At 39.2% G+C, this 22,856-nt stretch overlaps 1 protein-coding gene across 1 annotated transcript in view; it reads right to left on the bottom strand.

Moving 5' to 3' along the window:
• VIPR2 (vasoactive intestinal peptide receptor 2) overlaps positions 1 to 22,856 on the bottom strand; it is a 110,138-nt gene that overhangs the window by 28,492 nt on the left and 58,790 nt on the right. The window contains exon 5 of the mRNA XM_063452658.1: positions 7,551 to 7,648. Coding sequence (XP_063308728.1) covers positions 7,551 to 7,648 — 98 coding nt within the window. The remainder of the gene's footprint in view (positions 1 to 7,550; positions 7,649 to 22,856) is intronic.

Here is a 22,856-nt window from a genome sequence, read left to right as displayed (position 1 = left end):
GCTAACTTAGGCGTCTGAGATATAAGTGCATTTAGCATGATGCCTAGCCAATCCGAAGGACTCCTTCACTTCCGAAAGTTTTATCCACTCGGTTACTTTGAGGTTTATTTAATTCTGTAATATTTTTTAAGAATCTCTAAAATAGTGTATTATGTTTCAAAAAAGTTCACAGGATAATTGGAATTGAAGCTTAATTTCAATGTGTTGACCTAAGCATTAGAATCATTATTCTAGAAATGTTTTTAATTTATTTAGTTCTAATTTTAAATCTTTAATATCCTTCGCCGGTTCCCTTGACCCGAATAATGACCTGCAATATCCAATCTGTTTTTTTTCACTAACCACCTGCTGATCTTTCCCAACTGAATTTTAGACATACATAGATGTATATATTTATTTCTATTATCGTTTTGGCTTGAGAATGTTTGTTAAAGCAAGATACAGTTCATTTCCTCTGCCCCAGATGAATTAGTTCAGATATCCCAGGAATCGTTAATATCTGAGAAATGAGGAACGAAGATTGAAAGTTAAATATGATACAAAACTGTTACAAAACTATTTATGGTCCAATATTAAACATTATTTTTCTTGTGATTGATAACCTTTTCTGACTTTTGGCTGATATTGTGCGGCAGTTATCAAAACGATATCATTCACACAAATTTTTTTTTCTGCCAGTAAAGTCACAAAAGTTAGAAAATGTTCTAGTTTTTAAACCAGACCTGAACTAAAAGCACATTTCAAGTAATGTGCATGCGTGTATCCAGGGGCGTATTAGCCGCGAGGCAAACAAGGCATTTGCCTTGGGCGGCATTTTTCAGGGGGCGGCAAAAAAAGCCGCCCCCAAATGCCCAAGGCAAATGTCTTGTTAGCCTTGCGGCTAACAGACATGCCGGCGGGCTGCTGGGCGATCGGGCAGCACTGCCTGGCGGGCGGGCGGCCGGCTGGCCGGCCGGCGAGGGAGCACTTCCCCTGAGCTGTCTGCTCAGCTCCCTCTCCAGCCGCAGAGTGAGGCTGGGAGCCGGAATATGACGTCATATTCCGGCTCCCAGCCTCACTCTGCGGCTGGCGAGGGAGCTGAGCAGACAGCTCAGGGGAAGTGCTCCCTCGCCGGCCGCCCGCCCGCCAGGCAGTGCTGCCCGATCGCCCAGCAGCCACTGGACCACCAGGGAGGAAGAGACAGCCCCCCTCCCCAGCATTCCCAAAGGTAAGGAGGCGGGTGGGGGGGGGGTGTTAAATAAAAAAAAAAATGTGTTAAAAATAAATACAAAAAAAATGTGTTAAAAATAAATTAAAAAAAGTCTTAAAAATAAATTTAAAAAAAAATATGTTAAAATATTTTAAAAAAAAATGTGTTAAATTTTTTTTTAAAAAAAATGTGTTAATTTTTTTTTACAAAAAATGTGTTAATGTGGGTGGGTGAGTGTGTGTCTGTGTCTGTTAGTGTCTGTGTCTGTTAGTGTCTGTGTCTGTTAGTGTGTCTGTGTGTCAGTGTGTGTGTCTGTTAGTGTTTGTGTCTGTTAGTGTTTCTGTCTGTGTCTGTTAGTGTGTGTGTGTCTGTTAGTGTGTCTGTGTCTGTTAGTGTGTGTGTCTGTGTCTTAGTGTGTGTGTCTGTTAGTGTGTGTGTCTGTGTGTCAGTGTGTGTGTCTGTGAGTGTGTGTGTCTGTTAGTGTGTGTTTGCCTGTGAGTGTGTGTGTATGTTAGTGAGTGTGTGTCTGCTAGTTTGTGTCTGCTAGTGAGTGAGTGTGTGTCTGTTAGTGTGTGTCTGTTAGTGTGTGTCTGTTACTGAGTGTGAGTGTGTCTGTTAGTGTGTGTGTTTCTGTTAGTTAGTGTATGCGTATCTGTCAGTGAATGTGTGTGTGTGTATTTAGAATGCGGGGCGGGGGGAAAGGTTGGGTGGGGGTGGCGCGGGGGGAGGGAGGGCGCCTGAGTTTTGTCCTGCCTAGGGCAGCACAAAACCAGGATACACCACTGCGTGTATCCTTATTATGTTATCAATTTTGCTTTGATACATTTTACAGTGCTTATTGGTCTTTAACTTGATATAATTGATTAACAAGTAATTGTTTGTTAACGTTGTTTGTATGTGCCATCAAGTCAAAGAAGGTGTTTGAGGAGATCATTTAACGTATGTGTCAGTTTATGTTGGAAAAATGGTTTGCAAGTCTTTTGGATTTGCTTCTCATTTCAAAAGTCTTGTAAAAGCATAAATAACTCTTATGCAGAATTGCAATCACTTCAGTTCTTAAAGGGACACTATAGCCACCAAAACAACTTTAGCTTAATGAAGCAGTTTTGGTATATATATCATGTCCCTGCAGTCTCACAAATCAATTTTCTGCCATTTAGGAGATACATCACTCTGTTTATGCAGCCCTAGTTACACCTCTCTGCATGTGACTTCCTCTAAAGAGTCATCTAATGTTTAAACTTGCTATTGCACATTCTGTTTAATTTAGAATTTCTTATCTCCTGCTTTGTTAATAGCCTGCTAGACCCTGCAGGAGCCTCCTGTATGTAATTAAAGTTCAACTTACAGAGCAGGAGATCAAAAGTTTAAAAGTAAGTTACATCTGATTGAAAATGAAAACATTTTGTTTTCATGCAGGCTGTGTCAGTCACAGCCAGGGGAGGTGTGGCTAGTGCTGCATAAACAGAAGCAAAGGTGATTTAGCTCCTAAATGGCAGAGAATTGAGCAGTGAGATTGTAGTGACATGATCTATACCCCAAACCTGATTCATTAAGCCAAAGTTATTTTGGTGACTATGGTGTTCCTTTAACATAAGGTATAGGACTTATTTTCACTGATCTGGTATTCGTTAATTATGCTGTTTAAAAAAAGAAATGAAATGGTAGGAATGTATTTGCTTCAACGACATTATCAGCTTATCAGCAGCCATAGACATAACGACTAATGTCAGATGTGAGATTGTAATTTTCTTAATCAATGCCCCGATTTAATATGCTTGGATAAGAATTGTAAATGATTTATTATTTTTTAAAATATTAATTGTTAAATTGATTTAATATTACCAAAAATATTTACATTTTGTAATAATTTAATATTTTTGATACATTGATTTTTTTTTAATATATCATATATTTTTTGATATTTTAATATTTTGAAAAATTATTTTAAAAGTTTATCCAAAAATCTTAAATAATTTTAAAATCTTATCCAGAAATATTACATTGAGGATCATGTGACTCGATTCTGTGTATTTTTTTTTTAATACCGACACAAATGTAACAACAGGTAAAAAGAACAACAGGCCTATTGTTTTGCATAACTCGTTCTTCAAGATAACCTTTAATATCTCCTAAGAATTCCTTTACTGTATTAACCTTCATGTCTTCTCTTGGAAGGCTATGCCAGGTTCCTAATTTTACTTCTGTATAAATATTTGGACATTGTGATCTTGCCTTGCCTGCCGATGCCATGCAATTATAGTCTGTGATTGCCAGGTTGTAGAAGGATTTGGGTGTGCCAATTTACTGGATCTCTTTTTGTGCTGCCAAGATACTGTTTACCTTCTTGGTCAATGGCTTATTTGACATCTTGGAAAGGGCAATAGCAATCTCAATAAGCTGAATTCTGTTATCTAGCCCAGCTCTCACAAGCTATTATTACACAGAGGGCACTCATAAAGTGTCACAGAACATGCCTTCAAAATAAATCTTTGAAAGTATTAACATGTTTGGATATGACTGTGCTTTCAATGTGACAATTACACAGATACAATATTCCCCACTTCTGCCAACAGTCGCCTGGCTTGAATGGGGTCCTGGAACTGCTCCCTCCTGGAGCCGAATGGGGAATTCGCTCTAGACACCCCCAGGCACTGGACGACACTCAGTCCTGGGAGCTCTAGTCCTTACAAGGACTTTCCCCCTCCACACTGGAATAAGCTGGAAAAGTGATTAGCCATTTCCCTTCCCAGTAACCAGATGACACATAGTTCTGGGAGTACAAACTGGAATACATTTACTGGCAGCCACAAGTGGCCTTCTATGCAGGTCGCCATGCAAGAGGCACTCCCCCCTGGACCAGAGAGTAAACCAAAGTAGATACAAATACACAATTACATTGGCTCTCAGATCCAGGACACTCCCATATATAATAAGATAACCCCTCCCCTGTGCATGGGAGATAATTGAGTCAAGCACTATATTAAACTCAATTATCTCCAGGTACAAAAAACACACATTTCACAAACTCCCCAAAAGTACCTTAAAACACACAAAATCCCTACAAACGTTACATCTCCTGATAGGCCCGATCTGGGTGACAAGCATATCCAAAAATCACCCAGATCAGTTCAGGGGTTCAGGGATTTCCTGGAAGTCATTATTTGACGGACTGCATGCATGGTCCCATGCCCAAAACAGTTCCAGAGAATCAGGGCTTGCCGAACAAACTACCGAACATAGTCAATGTTCTTTCCCTGGAACTTGTTTCCCTTGTTCGTGGGAACTTTTCCACCGAACAGTGTCTTTCTAAGTGTTGTAGAACCGAACACAAGCGATCATGGAAGTCCAGCGGTGTTCGGGAGTTTCAGTGTCCGAAAATAGTTCCATGAACTGGAAGACCAAACACCGCTGCCTGTGTTCATGCAAACAAGATAGCCACCACCTCATGGTCGTCCATAGGAAATACGGCCACCCAGACGAACACTTGGAACAATGGTCAATTCTCTTATTCACAGCTCTGAAGGTGGGCTGGGTGCAGATCCTAAGGGTGCCCTAGACAGATAGCATCTCCTTATAGAGATGCATTGAGTCAATGCATCTCTATGGGGAAAGTTCAGCATGTCTAGTGACCGTCTGAGGAGTGACCACTAGAGGTGTTCCAAGGCTGTAATGTAAACACTGCCTTTTCTCTGAAAAAACATTGTTTACAGCAAAAAGCCTGCAGGGACAGGATATAGACACCAGAACAAATACAATAAGCTGTAGTTATTCTGGTGACTATAGTGTCCCTTTAGCCCCTTAAGGACCAAACTTCTGAAATAAAAGGGAATCATGACATGTCACACATGTCATGTGTCCTTAAGGGGTTAAAAATTTCAGAGGAGATAAAGATATGTAAAACTGCCAAAAGCGATTTCCAAAAATATTGCAATGTTATTAATATTTGTCTTCAGATGAGGAAACATACTAATTGTTGATTTGCCGATGGTTACTGAAGCATGGTCTTTATCTAATGAACCTCGAAGGACATATTAGATTAATCACAGTCAAATAATGTTCTGTTGTATTTTCATTCTGGGGTGTTAATTGTGTGGTAGGCCAGTTCTATTAATGAGCTATGTTTGCAGCTAACATATACAACAAGCTAGACAAATGTAAATGCCAAACACAAACTACAAAATAGAAAACTGACTATCCCTAGTAAATTAAACTTTTTTTGAATTTTTTTGGAAAAATGAAATGATTCAGAAAAGTTCACTAACTAAGCTAAAGTAACAACTAGGTGATTTTAGTCTAAATTGCAATTAACTTTTTAATGCAGTACAATTTGGAGTTAGATTAGTAAACCCCAGTAGGATGACAATCAAGTGGTTTATTTACTAAATAAGATGCTAAACTGGAATCTAACTTAGGTCAAATTACCCAAGAATATAAAAACAAAAACCTGTTTTGGAATTTGAGAAAATATACACAAAGTCCTGCTGTGTAGCCAAGAAAGTCCTAACACACTCTAAATACCTGTGTGGTATCCACACAAATAAATTAAAGACTATACATACATACAATAGGCGGAGTTTGTAGGTTCTTGGGTAGATGGTTTTAGGTGAAACAGAAATATATAACAATGCAAGCTGAAAAAAAAGGGATAACCAAATCATAGTGCAATATTGCCAAGTATGAAAGTATGAGTAAAGAAAATCTCTAGTCTTGTACTCACAAGGATGGTGCCAGTATGACCAGGCTCAATATGTAGGCATGTGGGAATATTTATGGGGATCCCACTCCTTTCTTGTACCCCTGTTGGTTTCACGTCTTCTGGTCCACCTTACAGATCCACTGGACGCCAAGTAAAGTGCAAGAGATACTTTATAAACAACAATTTTTTCAGCTTGCATCGTTATACATTTTTGTATCACCTAAAACCATCTACGCAAGAACCTACAAACACCACCTATTGTATGTATGTACTGTTTTGGAATTTGTTTCTTAGTTAATTGCATTTCACCATTTAGCATAAATAGTCTGTAGGTGTAAACATGCCCCTATAGTAAGTGGGAAAATAATCTCAAACTATAGTTATAATAACTGTCAACAGTTTGAAATATTTTGTGTCTTTGATTATACCTCTCTACTGTATTTGTTTTCCCCTCTCTGTATTCTCTGCTGTCAAGATTATTGAATTATGCACTAAAGTTTGAACTTTCTGGTATACAAAGTAATTATAGGTACATTAAAATGAAATCAAAATAGCTGAACAAGATAATTACAGCTCCTTTAACCCCTTAAGGACCAAACTTCTGGAATAAAAGGGAATCATGACGTGTCAGACACGTCATGTGTCCTTAAGGGGTTAAGATGGACTGTTCTTCTTGAAACCACATACCTATGCTACAGAGTTTGTTGAAGTGTGACTTGCTATCAACCTGTTATCTGGGCAACTTAAAACCTGGGCACACCAGGTGTCCTGCTCTGGACACCAGGGACTTATTTATGAAAGCTATGGACTCCATGTTTGACTGCTTCCGACAACCTTCAGTTACTTGATCTGCTCTCTGTTCCCGCGAATCACGGTGTCTTGAAGAAAACGAACACAGCACAGATTTTCAGGGATCTTTTGTTAATACAAGACACAATTAAGCTGGTGTGGGTAAACGTTGTCATATTGACCCATCTTAAGTGTTAATGGATAAAGTGGTTCTTCCAAAGGACCTTATAAGCACACCTACCCAATGCCTTGACTATCTTGGTGTGTCTTATACATCAACACTGGACTTTGAGAAACCTATGTGGAAAAGCACTTTCCCTCAAGGAAATAGCTAGATGGTGGAATAAAGACCTATGCTTTTATTGTGGTTAGGGAAAGCCCTCCATCACCTACTGCCCTACACGTCCACCTCGGCCTCAAGCTATTCATATTGGGACTGTGTTTGCCCACCCTGTTGTCTCTTCACATCAATTTGTGGGGCATCATGTCTGTTGTCACATCTGTTTGCATTTACCTTCACCACCTATCACTGGAACCATTTCTTCATTTGCTCCCCATGAACTTTCTACTGTGACTCCTGAGAAGCCACTACACCCTTTTGAAGGCTTAAATATTATTGATTTCAACACAAAATTACTAAGACACTTCCCATCCATAATAAAGTTTATACTGTCTCTCTTTCTCTCCTCATTATTGTTTTCTTTTTTGAGATTGTACCATTAAGTACTTGGACACATAGTGTGTTACTGAGTTGAGAATTTTGCTTGATATGTTAATTAAAACACCTCATTAGTATGATGTATATATAAGTCTATATTAATTGTATAGAAGACAACAAAAATGAAATAAAAAGATTCATCAAAAGGCACTTACCTGAATAGGCACAGAATTGTACTCCCTATTGTCAGTGCTATCAATGAGACACTGTGTCCAAACGTGTAGATTGCTTTAACTATTACATAAAAAGAAACCTGTGGACAAAAATAAAAAGGGATTAACATTGCTGGGTTTTTAAATGCCTCTATTCTCTACTCAAAAATACGCCATATTTTATATTTTAGAAATTTGCATCACCAAAACAGTTTGTTTGCAGTTTATGCGTCTAAAAATGAAAAATCAATACAATGTACCACTAAGACAGATATTAAAGATATACTATAGGCACTTGAGCTTAATGAGGCAGTTTTGGTGTATAGATCATGCCCCTGCAGTCTCACTACTCAATTCTCTGCCATTTAGGAGTTAGATCACATTGTTTATACAGCCCTAGTCACACCTCCCTGCACATGACTTACACAGCCTTCCTAAACACTTCCTGTAAAGAGAGATTTAATGTTTAAATGTCCTTAAATGTCCTCCATAGTCAGTTTAATTTACAATTTATTATATCCTACTCTGTTGATGACCTTCTTAATCCTGCATGAGCCTCCTATCTGTGATTAACCCCTTAAGGACCAAACTTCTGGAATAAAAGGGAATCATGACATGTCACACATGTCATGTGTCCTTAAGGGGTTAAACCATCATGTTGATTTTTTTGTAATGATATCAAAATACAGTAATAAAAGAATTGTGCTAATTTCCATACATTTTCAAAGACAGTATTATATTGGTTAAGGTATATTACTGACGGGCACTGTCAGTTGTATGTTTTGTCATAGAAAAAAGCATAAAACAAACAACAACAAAAGTAAAAATATATGCTATTTTCATCTACCCAAACTATAGTAAGCTTAGCAGAATTTACCATTGGAAGATCTGTCCACTTACTATTAACAAAACAAGGCTACCGATTGGAATCTGTTATTTCCAGAGTACCTTTGAGCTTTTCATTGGAAACAGCACATGCGTTGTTTTTTGTTTTTTGTTTTTTTTGACTCTCCGATGAGACCTTGAGCCCAAAATGGTTAATGTTTAACTGGATTTAAAAAAATACAAATACACGAAACAGATTTAGAAATATAAGGAATATACATTTTACCATACTCTGTAAGGGTGAGAAGACTATTTGTGATATTTTGTGAACCTCTTTAAATATTGTATGTTTCCATTTTCATATCAATACGTTTTACTCTGCTTCCCGGAGTATTAGTAATTTAAACTGTCAGCAGATTATAAAGTCATATTGTGTCTCCTTTTCAGTATGTCCTTTTGGAAAGCAATGTGATTCCGGTGTTTGTAGCGGTACTATTGTCCCGAGAAAGCACAGAGGGAATTCACATTAGACAAGGTATCCTGCAGATGTAGATTGTGAAGCAAACACTTTGAGAAGGTCATTACAACTAGAAAGGTTTGTAGCTCTCACATAATTAAAAATCATGGAAAGCCGTCTCCATTTGGGAGACGTAACAGGACAAGAGATAAACATTTTGTGTTATTATTAGAATGGAATCTACGTATTTATTTCAATCCATTATTTAGATGGCAGCTATGAATTTGAGGCACGAAATGTCCCCACAATCCATTTTGCGCATAAGAATTATTGAAGCTGGATTCATGTTAAGCTTCTGTATTCGGTGTTCTTTGCCATAATTAAACAAGCTTGGCGCCTTGTCTTTTCGAGTGTTTATAAAGAATAATTAAGCTTTGTCAGATATGGTATTAAGTGTGTATGAATAAGCATAGCTTTAAATCCCTCTCGTTTTTCTGTGACATACAAAAATTTTCTCTATCTAAATGTCATTACTATATTTTTGCTTTATGATATATTTATATTAACCCTTCATATTTCAGAACCGTGTTTGATTTATGTACAAATATGTTTTTAGTAATGAAAATGTATATTTACAGCTCAGAAGATATAATACAAAGTGATTCATATTAAGTACAAAAAAACACAACCAGTCAACACAAATTGATTTATATGAAGTAAATAAATCACAACACAACCAGTGTACAAATAACCAAACACTAGTAAACATTAAAATGCATACGTAACATTACACATTTTGAGCATATCATTTCTATAATAGTACATAAATGTAGTGACTGAAACAAAAAATAAGTGTAAAGAAGAATAGGTTGTTATGTGAGTTAATGCATGCTGGTGGGGTAACATGATGGGGGATAAGCTCCCAACAATTTTTTTTGGACTCTGTCTCCTCATCGTCCCAGAATACTCTGGGATTCTGTCTCTGGCGGGGCCCTCCCTGAAATAGCGGGTCGATCTCCCTGCTTGGCCTGGTGCCCCCTTACTTTCTCGATGGAGCATTGTCTGAAACAATGGTCTCGACTTAATAAACTTTCCAAGTATATCAGTACTGTTATAAAAACTGCCTAAATTATTTATCTACAGAAGTCACAGATGTCATGGGATTTTTTTTGTTCAGACAAATCATTTGTTACATTTTTCTAACACTATTGGATCATTTGGAAAGTTTATTAAAATTAAGCATATTTTGGGTACAGATCACGTTAAGAACTTCCTCATGGCCTCTCAGCGTTACTCAATAATTCAGAGTGCCGTAGCTATTGAATGAGCCCTGTAAACTGCAAGGGAGCACTTAAAGTGATCTGCACTAGAGACAGGTGCGGACCATAATGCTCCAACATCAGACCACGGGTGATAACAAGCCCAAGTGTGCACTCAACTGGGTCGCCTGGGATAACATCCCCTGCTGCCACAAGGTAAGCAGGAGGGGGGCATATGGGAAAAAAAGTAGGGAAAGATGTGTAAGGACACACTCAAACACCACACACTCAACACAAAGCCACAAATTCCCCTTTACACATAAAATACATGTCAGTCTTAATTCAACTCTGCAATTAAATATGTTCCTATATTACAGGATGTTAAAAATTACCACTTGTCATTGGAATTTACCAAATACAAATATACATTAGATAATATTATTCCACAAGCTAAACAATTGTTCAAATAGAATAGTTGATGCCTTTTACTTTTACTGGTGTTGGGGGCAAAGATTGGATTTAACAAGAAATTATTATTTATGTTGTGGAATATTTTTAATTCTACACATCAATTCTATTGTTGAGGGTCTCTCTGCAGGTCCTCTTGATCCACTATGGCACATTCGATACAATGCATATTGCTCCTTAAATAACATAACATTAAGCATAATAGCGTTAAATATAATTGGTCACTGAATGTGGGAATGTTTGTCATGATCCATGGACTGATTAGTTTTAGTTATTGAAAAATATTTGATTAAGGGTTGTCAATAAAAATAGATATTTTCATCTGTCTTTTCTAAAAAAAAAATTTGATGAAGCCTTTATTTTTGTTTTTTTTTTTCTTTCTTCTAACCTGTGAGGATTACTATTTGATCCAGCAGGTAGAATTGTGTCACACAGATGACTAATAGGTAACGTATTACCGGGCCTTAGAATGGCCAGACTTAACGCACCAAAGAATAGTCAGGATACTAGTCGAGGTCAGGGGACACAGAAAGGGACACAATGATAAAGGAAAGCCAGAGGTCAGGAATACCAGAATATGAGGAAGTCAATAATCAAAGCCAAAGTCAAAAACCAAAACAAACTTGAATCAGGAGCGCGCTCTCAGAAAACCACTAGGGAAACCATGACAGGGCAATGAGGAAAGGTAATTCTAGGTTTTTATACCTGCTTTACCTTTCTGATTGGCTGGGATCGCTCTTTGACCCCAAAATGCGCGCGCGTGGTGCGTGTGTGACGTCACGCGCACGCCGACGTTGTCAACAACACAAGTGGACGTGGGGGTATATAGGGGTATAGTCCTGGATCCGCAGTGGCCAGCGTCCATTAACATGTCGCTAGTGTTATTTATGCAGATGCGCGGCCGCTGACCGCAAGGTGAGGATGAATATGTTACATAACCATAGGTTACCTGTTACTTTGTTATTTACTGTGTTTTGTGAAGGTTTTTATGTCACTATTAGTTATCATATGTGGCTCTGCGGGAAAGATATTCATTGGCATTTCTCCTAATCCCATCATGGTCACAATACCTACAGTATTATTCTAACTCTCTTTCACAATTGTAACATATATTTTTTTAAAAAAATTGTAAAACAGGAGCAACTCTGTGATAACTGGAGAATTCTGTAAAATTCTTTTATTTGTTGTCCAAGCTAACTACTTGCAATTTTATGTACAAATCTGGGTTTTCTTGTAGCAAAAACGGTCTGCTGGTGTTGTATTCTGCAGTCACGTTTAGAAGCAATGCAAAATCATAAGGAATAATAACTGCTTAGTAATAGCTGCTTCAGTAAGTCCTTACTGAATTCAAGAAGACTGCAATCTATTAAATCCATTTGTGTATGTTCCTGAAATGTCATAGCAAATCTGTTACTCCAGATTAGAAAGTTAATGGTCTGGAAGAGGTCTTAACTATCCGGGGGTCTTGAATAAAATGTCAGATCTCCCCAACACCAATGGGATTTGAGATGACATTTAGCAGCAGTCAGTTGTGATTTCATATCTAAAATAAATTATTATACAGCCACTCAAAACCAGCGTGGCTCTTGGTGAGCCATGAAAGTGCCAAGATGTGTAAATCTAGTATCTCTGAACACTAATAAACCTCAATCTTTCAGAATGTCCGCAGAGAAAAGGCAAAATTACCCTTGAAACTAATTTGATAGGCAAAGTCTTATCACAGTATCCATGCAGGAACAAGGCACATACATAATGCATCTTCAGTATGCCTAAATACAATATATACATTCTATTCAATATAATATTTTATACGGTTACCAGCTCCCATTTGTTTTAGGCAGGTTCTAAGTTACACCGTATTTTGCTATGTTTTACTGCTGAAGAGTAAAAACTAAATTTAATGTCCTTATCAAGATATACAGAAAATTTATTTTTTAAGTCTTGTTTGTTGAATCACATTTCATATGGCTCCACATTCTGCCACATTTCCCAAAGGTTATTAAACAAATCCCTAAATTATCCTTCAAACTTCTGATCTGTTACATTCTACACATTTGTATTCACAGTTTATTTGTCATTGTCGTTTTTATACCTGTCCCTGAAAATGTGTTGCTAATTAGCTGTTTCTTGGAAAACAAAAAATGAAATGGACTAAAAGCATTAAAAAAAGAAAATATATATCGAGGCCTTGATGCATCTCATTACCAGAGGCATGAATGAAAATTTAGAGACAATCTGTCCATTGAAAAGTGAAGGTGACCTTTGGAGATACACCAGTTACTAGTTAGAATGTAAAATTTCCTGGCTGAGAGCCCAGATCTGAAATACTTGTCATTTTAAGTCACTGCGTGAAAATCAATTGGTTTATTTTACTGAAATGCTATGCCCAGAGCCACACTGGTAGACCCAAGGCACTCGTTAGTCTTAGAATGGAAGAATAATGAAATGTTTACAATGTGTTTCTGGATAAAGAATGAGAATATGAAGATGAATATATTATACTCGCCCTCCTCCATACATGCTATATTAGCTCACATAAATTTAATCCCATCAAGACAATCGCATCTCAAAGCAAGCCTTAAAGGGAAATCTTGTTTTCTTAGCACTACACCTCCCTGTAACGCCCCCTCCCTCACACCCCCCCTCCATGGTACAGAAAGGATTAAAAACCCCTTCTGTCACTTACCTTATTCCAGCTCGAATGTCCCTCAGCGCTGGTTTAGGCTTTTCCTCCACTCCTCCTCTACCGACGTCGACAGGGGGAAAACTAACGCGTTAGGCATTATACAGTGCTTTCCTATGGAGCTTTGGGTAACGCTGGATGTCCTCATGTCTGGTAGACAGCCACTAGAGGTGGAGTTAACCCGCTAATGTAATTATTGCAGTTTATTTAAAACTGCAGTAATTACTTTTGCAGGGTTAAAACCACTTCAATGTACTGAAGTAGTCTGGGTGCCTATAGTGTCCCTATAAATAATAAAAACATTTCTAGATGTATCATCTGGATTTGAACTGATCTGGGTTTGTAACAGAGGCTGTGACAATAAGGAAATGAGGTATGAAAAGGTTAATGGGAAGATGGTCGCTATCTTACTTGCCAGGCTTCCCAGATGGACGTAAAGTCACTAAACCCAAATCATTTACACTAAAACAATACTTTAAAGGAAAATACCATGTTTTGAGTATGTTTAGTCAATACAGTAACTGTGTGGAATATATATATATATATATATATATATATATATATATATATATATATATACGTACTCTCATAGATGATAATACGGCTGAAATAAAGACAGCTCAGTTGAATATGAGCAGGCATCAGTTCTATTTAGTTTCTTAAAACATTTCTGAAGGTAACCATGAAATAAATCAATAATACAAAATTTTGTTTTTAAAGACATAATGGAAGCAAGTAGCTATAAAAATTGTTTTGGTACATTAAACAGTGAGACAAGGTAACAGAGGGGCACAGCTTACTTAGCCTTAGATAAAGCTTACAGCCTGGGTCTGAACTCTGAATCACACTCTTCACTGATCACTTACTGCTAATCAAATCTTGATGTCCATCCTTCTTTCTCATCCTATTACCCAAGCTGAACCTAGTAGTAGCTACTCATCTATGCAATCTGCTTGCTTGGCAAGTTAACCTAAAAGCACAAATTATATTGATGGCAGGGACTGCTGCTTCCTACAGGCTCACTAGGCATCATGGGAAATGTAGTTTTAAAACATCTGGAGTGCAAGGTTAGTCATAACTCTTCTGGAATATTAGAATAGATAAACAGCCTGAAATACAATTCTCACCTCCCCCTATTAGATGAATACACCCTCTCCATCCATTGCTCATATATGTGTGTGTGTGGTGGCGGTTAGTAGGGTGGACACCATCAGAAGGTCATTGCACCGTCATAGCTACTTCTCTGCTACTCTCCCCGCCTATTGTACTCTGTCAGTGGCTAATTTCCAACTAGATAGAATCTTTGTGAACCAACCAACATTATTGGCGGCTAGCAAGTAAAAAATAGTGACAAAGGTTGGAAACCAGTCATTAATCAGTAGCCTCTACTAGTTACCAGCTGTTAACAGCGACAGCTTAAGGCAGTTGTTTACTGACGGTATTAGAAATTAGTCCATAATAGGGATTTAAGGTTGTTTTGACTAATTAAACCCTTAAGGACTGAGCCAATTGTACAAGTTGTGATCAAAAGAAAACGTAAACAAAACCTTGAATTTGCGCCATATGTCTGTTCAGGCGTAATTCACCTCTTTCATATTAAATGCACCCAAACTTATTATATATCATTTTATTCAGGCGAAACAGGACTTTCATTTCACATCATGAAATCAATATTTAGATATTAAACATAATTCAATATGAATAAAATGTAAAAAATAAATAAAAATTAAGATTTGTTTTTAATTTTTTTTTAGTTCTGCATGGCATTTTAACTGTGAATGTCATAATACTGTTAACTGTTACTGCAATAAAATGCACATATTTGTATTCAGTGAATTCTCACAAGTAGGATAGCACCCCCCAAATACAGGTTTTATAGTGTTTTGGAAAGTTACAGGGTCAAATTTACCACATTACATTTTTTAGTTTATACACATTGAAATTTGCCAGACTGGTTATGTTGCCTTTTAGACAGTTTAGTAGCCCAGGAATGAAAATAACCCCCATGATAGTATATGATTTGCAAAAGTAGACAACCCAAGGTATTACAAATGGGGTATGTCCAGTCTTTTTTAGTAGCCACTTAGTCACAAACACTGGCCAAAGTTAGCATTTATATTTGTTTGTGTTTTAAAAAAGTTAGCATTCTAATTTGTATGTGTGTGAATAATGCACAAAACAGATTTGAACACTAATTTGGCCTCTATCTGTGACTAAGTGGCAGGCAAGTCCTTCATATTCTTAACAGTGTAGTCGACGCTTGGCATTGCCGTGGATGAAAAGGAACTCGGAAGAGTAATAGGGTCAAAGCCATCATTTATATAAAAGGGACTATGTTGTGTAGATTCGTGAACCCTGTTATTGTGGGCAAATTCAGGCCATGGCAGTAACTCCATCCAATCATCTTGGTGATCGGAGGTACGTCCCCTGGATGGTGAGAACACTCTAAGCCTGTCACGACAGTGACCCTTTAACGCAGATGGTAACCCAGAGAGAGACATATACCTTAGGGTGGCCGGACTTAACGTCAGAGAATAGTCAAATGAATAGCCAAAGGTCAAAAGTACGGAAAACGGAATACACGAGAAAGCTAAGCCAAAAGTCGGGGAGCCAGAGAGGAGAATAGTCAGTAAGGAAGCCAAGGGTCAAATTACTAGAAAAACAGATGAATATTATCAAGAGCACCAGAGGGAACAAACAAGAACCACACTAGGGCACTGAGGGAAGGACAGGGGCGCCCTTTTATAATGAGGTGTGTTTCTCTTTAAAGCCACGCCCCCAAAAGGTCCGGGAGCGTGGCCACGTTTGAATTTTCGCAGCAAAATCCTGATGACGTCGGCGCGCATGCGCCGTGTCATAAGAGGGATTTTGCCGCGAGCGGCTAGCGCCCGACAGGCTGCGCCGCCTCAGGAAGCAGCCAAAGAGACTGCCGCGCTGTGCGGGTTCGGCGGGGAAAGGTAAGGCAACGTCACAATGCCGCCCTCCGGCGTTTAAGACTGCCCAAAAAAGGACTGCATAGAATGCCCACCGTCCTTAAGGGGTTAAAACATCTAGTGGGTAAAATAGTGAGCTGCAGTTTGCACTGATGAAAACCACATAGTGATAATCCACTATTAGAATTCACCATTAAAACTTGGAAAATGGCGTCAGCAAGTCAAAGTAACATACGCAATTTTGGGGATATAAAACAACTCAAAGACAAATTTACCTTTCTTTGCATATTTACAGATGTGTCATGGAAATTAATTTACCACACCTTAATTCGGAAGAATGGGGTCATTCCATACTCCCACTCACACAACCAACTACTTGATCATCCTCAATAAACTCACTTTACCTTCTAATTGGACTCAGTCTAGACCATACAGCCACACAATCAAGCTTATCAAGGTAGATAACATATTTTCGAACATTAACTCACGAAGATATCATAACTACAACAGTCAAACAACTTAAACGTCTCCCATCAGCCTCAAAACAAGGAAAAGCATCTAATGGCCACACATTATTCTCCACAAAAAATAAATTTCTGTTGAAACAAAGAGATTTGGCCAATAGTTTAAAGTCTGGGGCAAGTGGAGCAGACATTTGTCATTGCTTTTGGAAACGTGTGCAAATTGAAACATTCTAGAGACATATCGCATTGTATATAACGGGAGTTACTGGTAAATCTTTTTACATTTCTCCAGCTTTCAGTGTTGTGTGTAGAGACAGAGGATTCGAAATGGGTTTCAAAACTGGCTCATTTGATTTTGGCAGCCACAGAAAAAAGGGTATTCTACAACACTGGATTGACTCCACTTTTTAATTTACAGATTGGTACTTGACCAGGGTCATAGCGGGCCAACCCCCATAGCGATTTAGCAACATCGCAAGATAATAGAATGTTTACACTAGGTGGATCAGATCTGGCAATAGACCTCACTCAAAGTGCTAATCAGCACAAAATGGTAAAATAGAGCATTCAAGTACTTATGTTTTATATTTAGTTGAAATGTTTAATATCTTTTATATTTTTTATTAATTTTAATCTTTGTGTTTTCCTTCAAACATATGGAAAATGTCATGCAAAATATGCCAACTACAAAACATTTTTATATTGCTTTACAATTGTTGTAAATATACACTTGCTTACTCTTCATTGCTACATGACAAAAAAAAAAAGAGTTTAAAACTAAACAAATTAGTCTGGGCAAGACACCGGAGACTGGGGTAGGGGTTCACCTTCCGTCAGGATAATGACCCTAAACACACAGACAATGCTACACTGGATGGGATTAAAACCAAGACCATGAATGGCGTGACCCAATCAAAGCCCAGATCTCAGCCCACCAACTGCTGAACTACAACACCTATCAGCAACAGCCACAGCTAGGACTGATGTGATTTACAATCCAATCACAAACAGCAGCTCATACTTAATTTAATATTTCTTTAATCTAATTCTGAAGGGTAAAATGAAAGACAATTTAGGCAGACGTTTTATTTGGTTATGAGCTTGTTTTTCTTTATGTGAACTGCAATTAAACAATACCATGGGAATGGGGATGGCCAGGACAATTGAATTCTACAATAGATCAGATTAAATATACACGTACATAGAAAAGGTCAGTCTTAATTAATAGGAATGGTATCTCAGAAATGTATGTTAAGGAATAACCACAAGCTGTTTAGCATCTCATTGCGAATGAATAGTGCTGCCATATTTATTCAAATAGCTCTGAAACTGTCAACTTTACTGTCACAGATACATAGTTCATGAAATGATGGATTATGTAGACAAAATTGTCATGTAATATAGGAGACATATAAAGCATTAATTATATTTGCAGGAGAGGAGATAAGGGGAAAAAAAAGTAAGGTGGGGAAGGAGTGGACGTGATCCCATATTCATTGAGAAACAGGGCCGGACTGGGATAAAAATTCGGCCCGGGCATTTTTTTATCACAGCGGCCCACTAAGAAGGGGCGGTGCAGAGAGGGTGTGTTTTGTCGTCACTAACGACAAACACGCCCCCTTCTCAAAGTGCAGGCCAGGGCAGACTATGCGCAGAGCTCTGCAAAAGAGCTCTAGCATGAGAAAAAAGCCCTGTATTTGTTCTGCACAGTGCAAGCAAATTTAATAACATGCTTGCACTGTGTTTCCTTGCAACTTGTCTCTGGTGTCTCTATAAATGGATACCAGGAGACAAAAATGCCAGGAAAGAGTATCGTGCTGTGTTTGGAGCCTGCTTGTGGGATTGTGTGTGTGTGTGTATAGAGTGAGCTGATTGTGGTGTGGTATTGTGTAATAAGGTCGGTTTTAGTCGTGTTGTGTTTGTGGTGTAATGTAATGCATATGTGGCTAGGGTCTGTAAAAAATGTGTGTATAGGGGATGTAGCAAGTGTGTGCATACAGGCTATAGTGTGTGTGTGTGTGTATATGTGATGTAGTGTTTGTAGAGAGTGTGTGTTTAGGGGTGTAGTATGTGTTTGCTTACAAGGAATCTAGTGTGTGTATAGGGTATCCAGAGTGTGTATGTCAGGAATGTAGTGTGTGTGTGCGTGTGTATATATATATATATATATATATATATATATATATTTGGAAGTATTGTGTATGTGTGTGGTGCAGTGTGTTGGGGAGGTTCGGTGTGTATGTGAGGGGTGCAATATGTGTGTATGATGGATGCTGTGTGTGATGTGTGTGAGGGTGCTGTGTATGAGGGTGCTGTGTATGATGTGTGTGAGAGTGCTGTGTATGATGTGTTTTGTGATAGTGCTGAGTGTGATGTGTGGGAGTCCTGAGTGTGATGTGTGTGAGAGTGCTGAGTGTGATAGTGCTGTGGATGATGTGTGTGAGTGCTGAGGGTGATGTGTGTGAGGGTGCTGTGTGTGAGAGTGCCGAGTGTGATAGTGCTGTGGATGATGTGTGAGAGTGCTGTGTGTGATGTGTGTGAGAGTGCTGTGTATGATGTGTTTTGTGATAGTGCTGAGTGTGATGTGTGTGTGAGTCCTAAATGTGATGTGTGTGAGAGTGCCGAGTGTGATAGTGCTGTGGATGATGTGTGTGAGTGCTGAGTGCGATGTGTGTGAGAGTTCTGTGTGTGATGGGAGTGAGAGTGCTGTGTGTGATGGGAGTGAGAGTGCTGTGTGTGATGGGAGTGAGAGTGCTGTGTGTGATAGTGATGTGTGTGCTGTGTGTGAATGTTAGAAGGGATTGAGTGTTGGGGGGGTAAAATAAAATAAAATAGTATGCATTATGTCCCCCCCTCCCTTCTTACCTTTAGCCTGGGAGGGGGGGACCGGCATGCTGGTGAGTGGGAGGGGGGGACCGGCACTCCGACACCATCCCTGGTGGTCCAGTGGTGAGTGAACTCTAGCCTGAGGGCTAGAGTTCACTCTCGCGAGATCCGGTCGTTGCCATGGCAACGCGCCGGATCTCGCGAGAGGAACCCGGCGGAGCTGCAAGATAGAGCTCCGCCGGGTCCTCTACCTCCCTCCCCAGCCGCATGTCTCTCCAAGGGGGCCGGTGAGGGAGATCTCTGATCTCCTCACCGGCCCTTCATTGAAAACAGCGGGGCCGGCGCTCGGATAGTGCCGGCCCTGCATAGACCGGCAGGGGAGATCCTGGGACCTTCCCCTGCCGGCCTCGGCCCATGGCCACCGCGGCCCACGGGGCATTTGCCCGGTGTGCCCGATGGCCAGTCCGGGCCTGTTGAGAAACATCATTAAAAGATGTAAATGTGACTTCATGTGATAAAAGTTTAACCCATAATACATTACAAAACATGTCTTCAAGTAGCGAGGCATTCTTTATGGAGGGTTTAGACACATCTAAGCTGCAGCCAGGCCCCTTGGACAGACAGATTACCGTCTGCTCATTTCCTAACCCTGCATCTGACTGGACCAAGTAAAAAGTAGAGCACAAGAAAATGCATGTGCAATAAAAAAATTAAAATAATAAAAAAATCAATAATCTATTGTAAGATATTTACATATGCTAACCTCACTGTTCACAACCATCATCTCATCTAACTAAAGTTGTGGTTAGAGAACCGATATGTCTTATCAGGTTGCAGGTCTCTTCAGAGAATCGTATAGCTATGATATCTGAGCCTGTTTTCCCAATTGGTGTTCCGCAGAACCCTAGGATTCCGCGAGAACAAAATTGGGATTCCGCCGTGAATTGCCCCATCCAAGATGGCCGCCGCTCCCTGCTGATCTTATAAAGAGATCGCGAGATGCTACACACTTATGCATGCCTTTCCTGTGTCAGCTCGCCCAGAGTCAGCCCGCCCAGCGTCATTTAAGGTCAGAATTCCTCCCAGCCCAGTATTCCTTCATTCCTTTCTCCTCCCTGTATTCTTTTACTCCTCTCTCCTTCAGTATTGTCAATTTCACAGTAAATGATGTGGAACACAACTGCAGATTTCTTAGGACTTTGATCTTTTATTAAGACACTTAGATGGAACTGAGACTTCAGTTCTAGAATTACAGGTACTGTTTCTTTAAATAGTAAACGGTTTGTTTCATTTAGCAATGACAAGGTTCAGAATTCATTAAAGTCCGTAATTCTTGTTAACAGTTCAAATTATAATAGATGGTATACATTGGAATTATCAGTAGCAAGACTGGTGCAGCAAAACTTAAATAATACTTGTTTGAGGGATGCTGTAGCAGGATTGCTGGACAACTTGATAGCAGACTTTAGTATGAAGAAATAAGACTATCTGTAGCAAGACAGGTACAGCTGAACTTGAATAATACTTGATTTGAGGCAAGCTGTAGCAGGCTTGTTGGACAACTTGATAGCAGACTTTAGTAAGTTGAAATAAAGCTTTAGCATTGTTAGCTCTTATCTCAGAGACTGTAAGTTACTTAACTTTTAGAAGTAGAGGGATTGTGTCCCCAGCTCTCCTCTGAGGCGGTTGCTTCAGTGAATGGTTGTAGAGAGAGCAGGCACCTGTCGGTGATGAGGAGAGATCTTGGGGACTTGAATATTCCTCCAGTCCGGTCCAGTAGTAAGTGGTCGTCTTTAGCGAGGTATGTGAGCCGGTGAATTTAGTGCGGTACGCGTTTCAATAATCCAGCGTCTATCAGCTGGTGCGGTCGCATTAAATAGCAGACCGCGGCAATGGGGGTGTGGCTAAGCTCCGTCAAACCCGGAAGCATGAGGAGACATCGGGAGGCTTAAGGCCTGACAGTACCCCCACCTTAATGAGCAACCTCAGGGTGCTATCTCAACATGGTTTAGAAGGGTAGCGTCTATGAAAAGCGGAAATCAATTTGTCAGCATGGATTCCAGAGGAGTTTTCCCAAGTATCTTCATCAATTCCATATCCCTTCCATCTAATGAGGTATTGTAAAGAGCCACGATGAATCCTTGAATCAAGAATTTTCGGAATCTCGTATTCTTCTTCACCCTGGACTAAAACAGGATCAGGAGAAGTAGTTACATCTCTATGGAAGGGGTCAGGATGATGAGGTTTAAGCAAGGACACATGAAAAACAGGATGGAGTTTCAAAGTAGGTGGAAGTTTCAATTTAACAACATTACAGTTGATAACTGATAATATTGGAAAAGGACCAAGAAAAAGGGAACTTAACTTTTTTGATGGTCGGTTTGTAGAAATGTTTTTCGAGGAAAGCCAGACAAGATCACCAATCTTATAGGTGGGAGGAGGTTGTCTTTTAGCATCAAAAAACTTCTTTTGATTGGATGAGGCCAATTCTAGATTTTCATGTAATTTTTTAAATAGAGAGGACATGTGAGAGATTTGATTCGAAACGGAGGGGTTAGACGTAGGAATCGTCTGAGCAGGAAACGAGGAGGGATGAAATCCATAGTTAGAGAAAAATTGAGTCATTTTGCTACTAGTATGATAGGAGTTGTTATATGCAAATTCTGCCATGGGTAACCATGTTATCCAATCATCTTGTAAATGGGAACAATAACATCGTAGATATTGCTCTAAGCATTGATTGACTCTTTCAGTTTGTCCATCAGTTTGGGGATGATATGCGGATGACAGTTTACGTTGGATATGAAGAGAAGCGCATAATGCGTTCCAGAATTTGGAGGTAAACTGAGTCCCTCGGTCCGAAATGATCTCGTCAGGCAGTCCATGAAGTTTTACAATATTGTTAAGAAATAATTTTGAAAGTTCAGTGGATGAAGGTAATTTCTTTAACCCCTTAAGGACACATGACATGTGTGACATGTCATGATTCCCTTTTTATTCCAGAAGTTCGGTCCTTAAGGGGTTAAAGGGATATAATGGGACATTTTCGTGAAACGGTCCACTACCACCAAAATGGTGGTATGATGTTGAGAAGGGGGAAGTTCCACCAAGAAATCCATAGAAATGGATTGCCAAGGCCTTTCAGGAATCGGCAGGTTCAATAACTGACCAAATGGTTGATGATGTTCATATTTGGATCTTTGGCAAGTTGAACAAGTTTTAACATATGATTCTATGGTTTTGTCTTGGCGAGGCCACCAATAATACCTTTTGGACAATTCAAGGGTCTTTTTTATACCTGGATGACCTGCCAGAGGGGAATCATGAATAAATTTGAGTATTTTATTTCTGAAAGCGGGAGGTACGTAAATTCGGTCCTTGAAATAGTAAAGAC

This window comes from Pelobates fuscus, chromosome 4 (genome assembly GCF_036172605.1).
Source record: "Pelobates fuscus isolate aPelFus1 chromosome 4, aPelFus1.pri, whole genome shotgun sequence".
In the NCBI taxonomy this organism is placed as follows: Eukaryota; Metazoa; Chordata; class Amphibia; order Anura; family Pelobatidae; genus Pelobates; species Pelobates fuscus.
The sequence above is the reverse complement of the archived record's forward strand: the minus strand, read 5'-3'. Positions and strand labels throughout refer to the sequence as shown.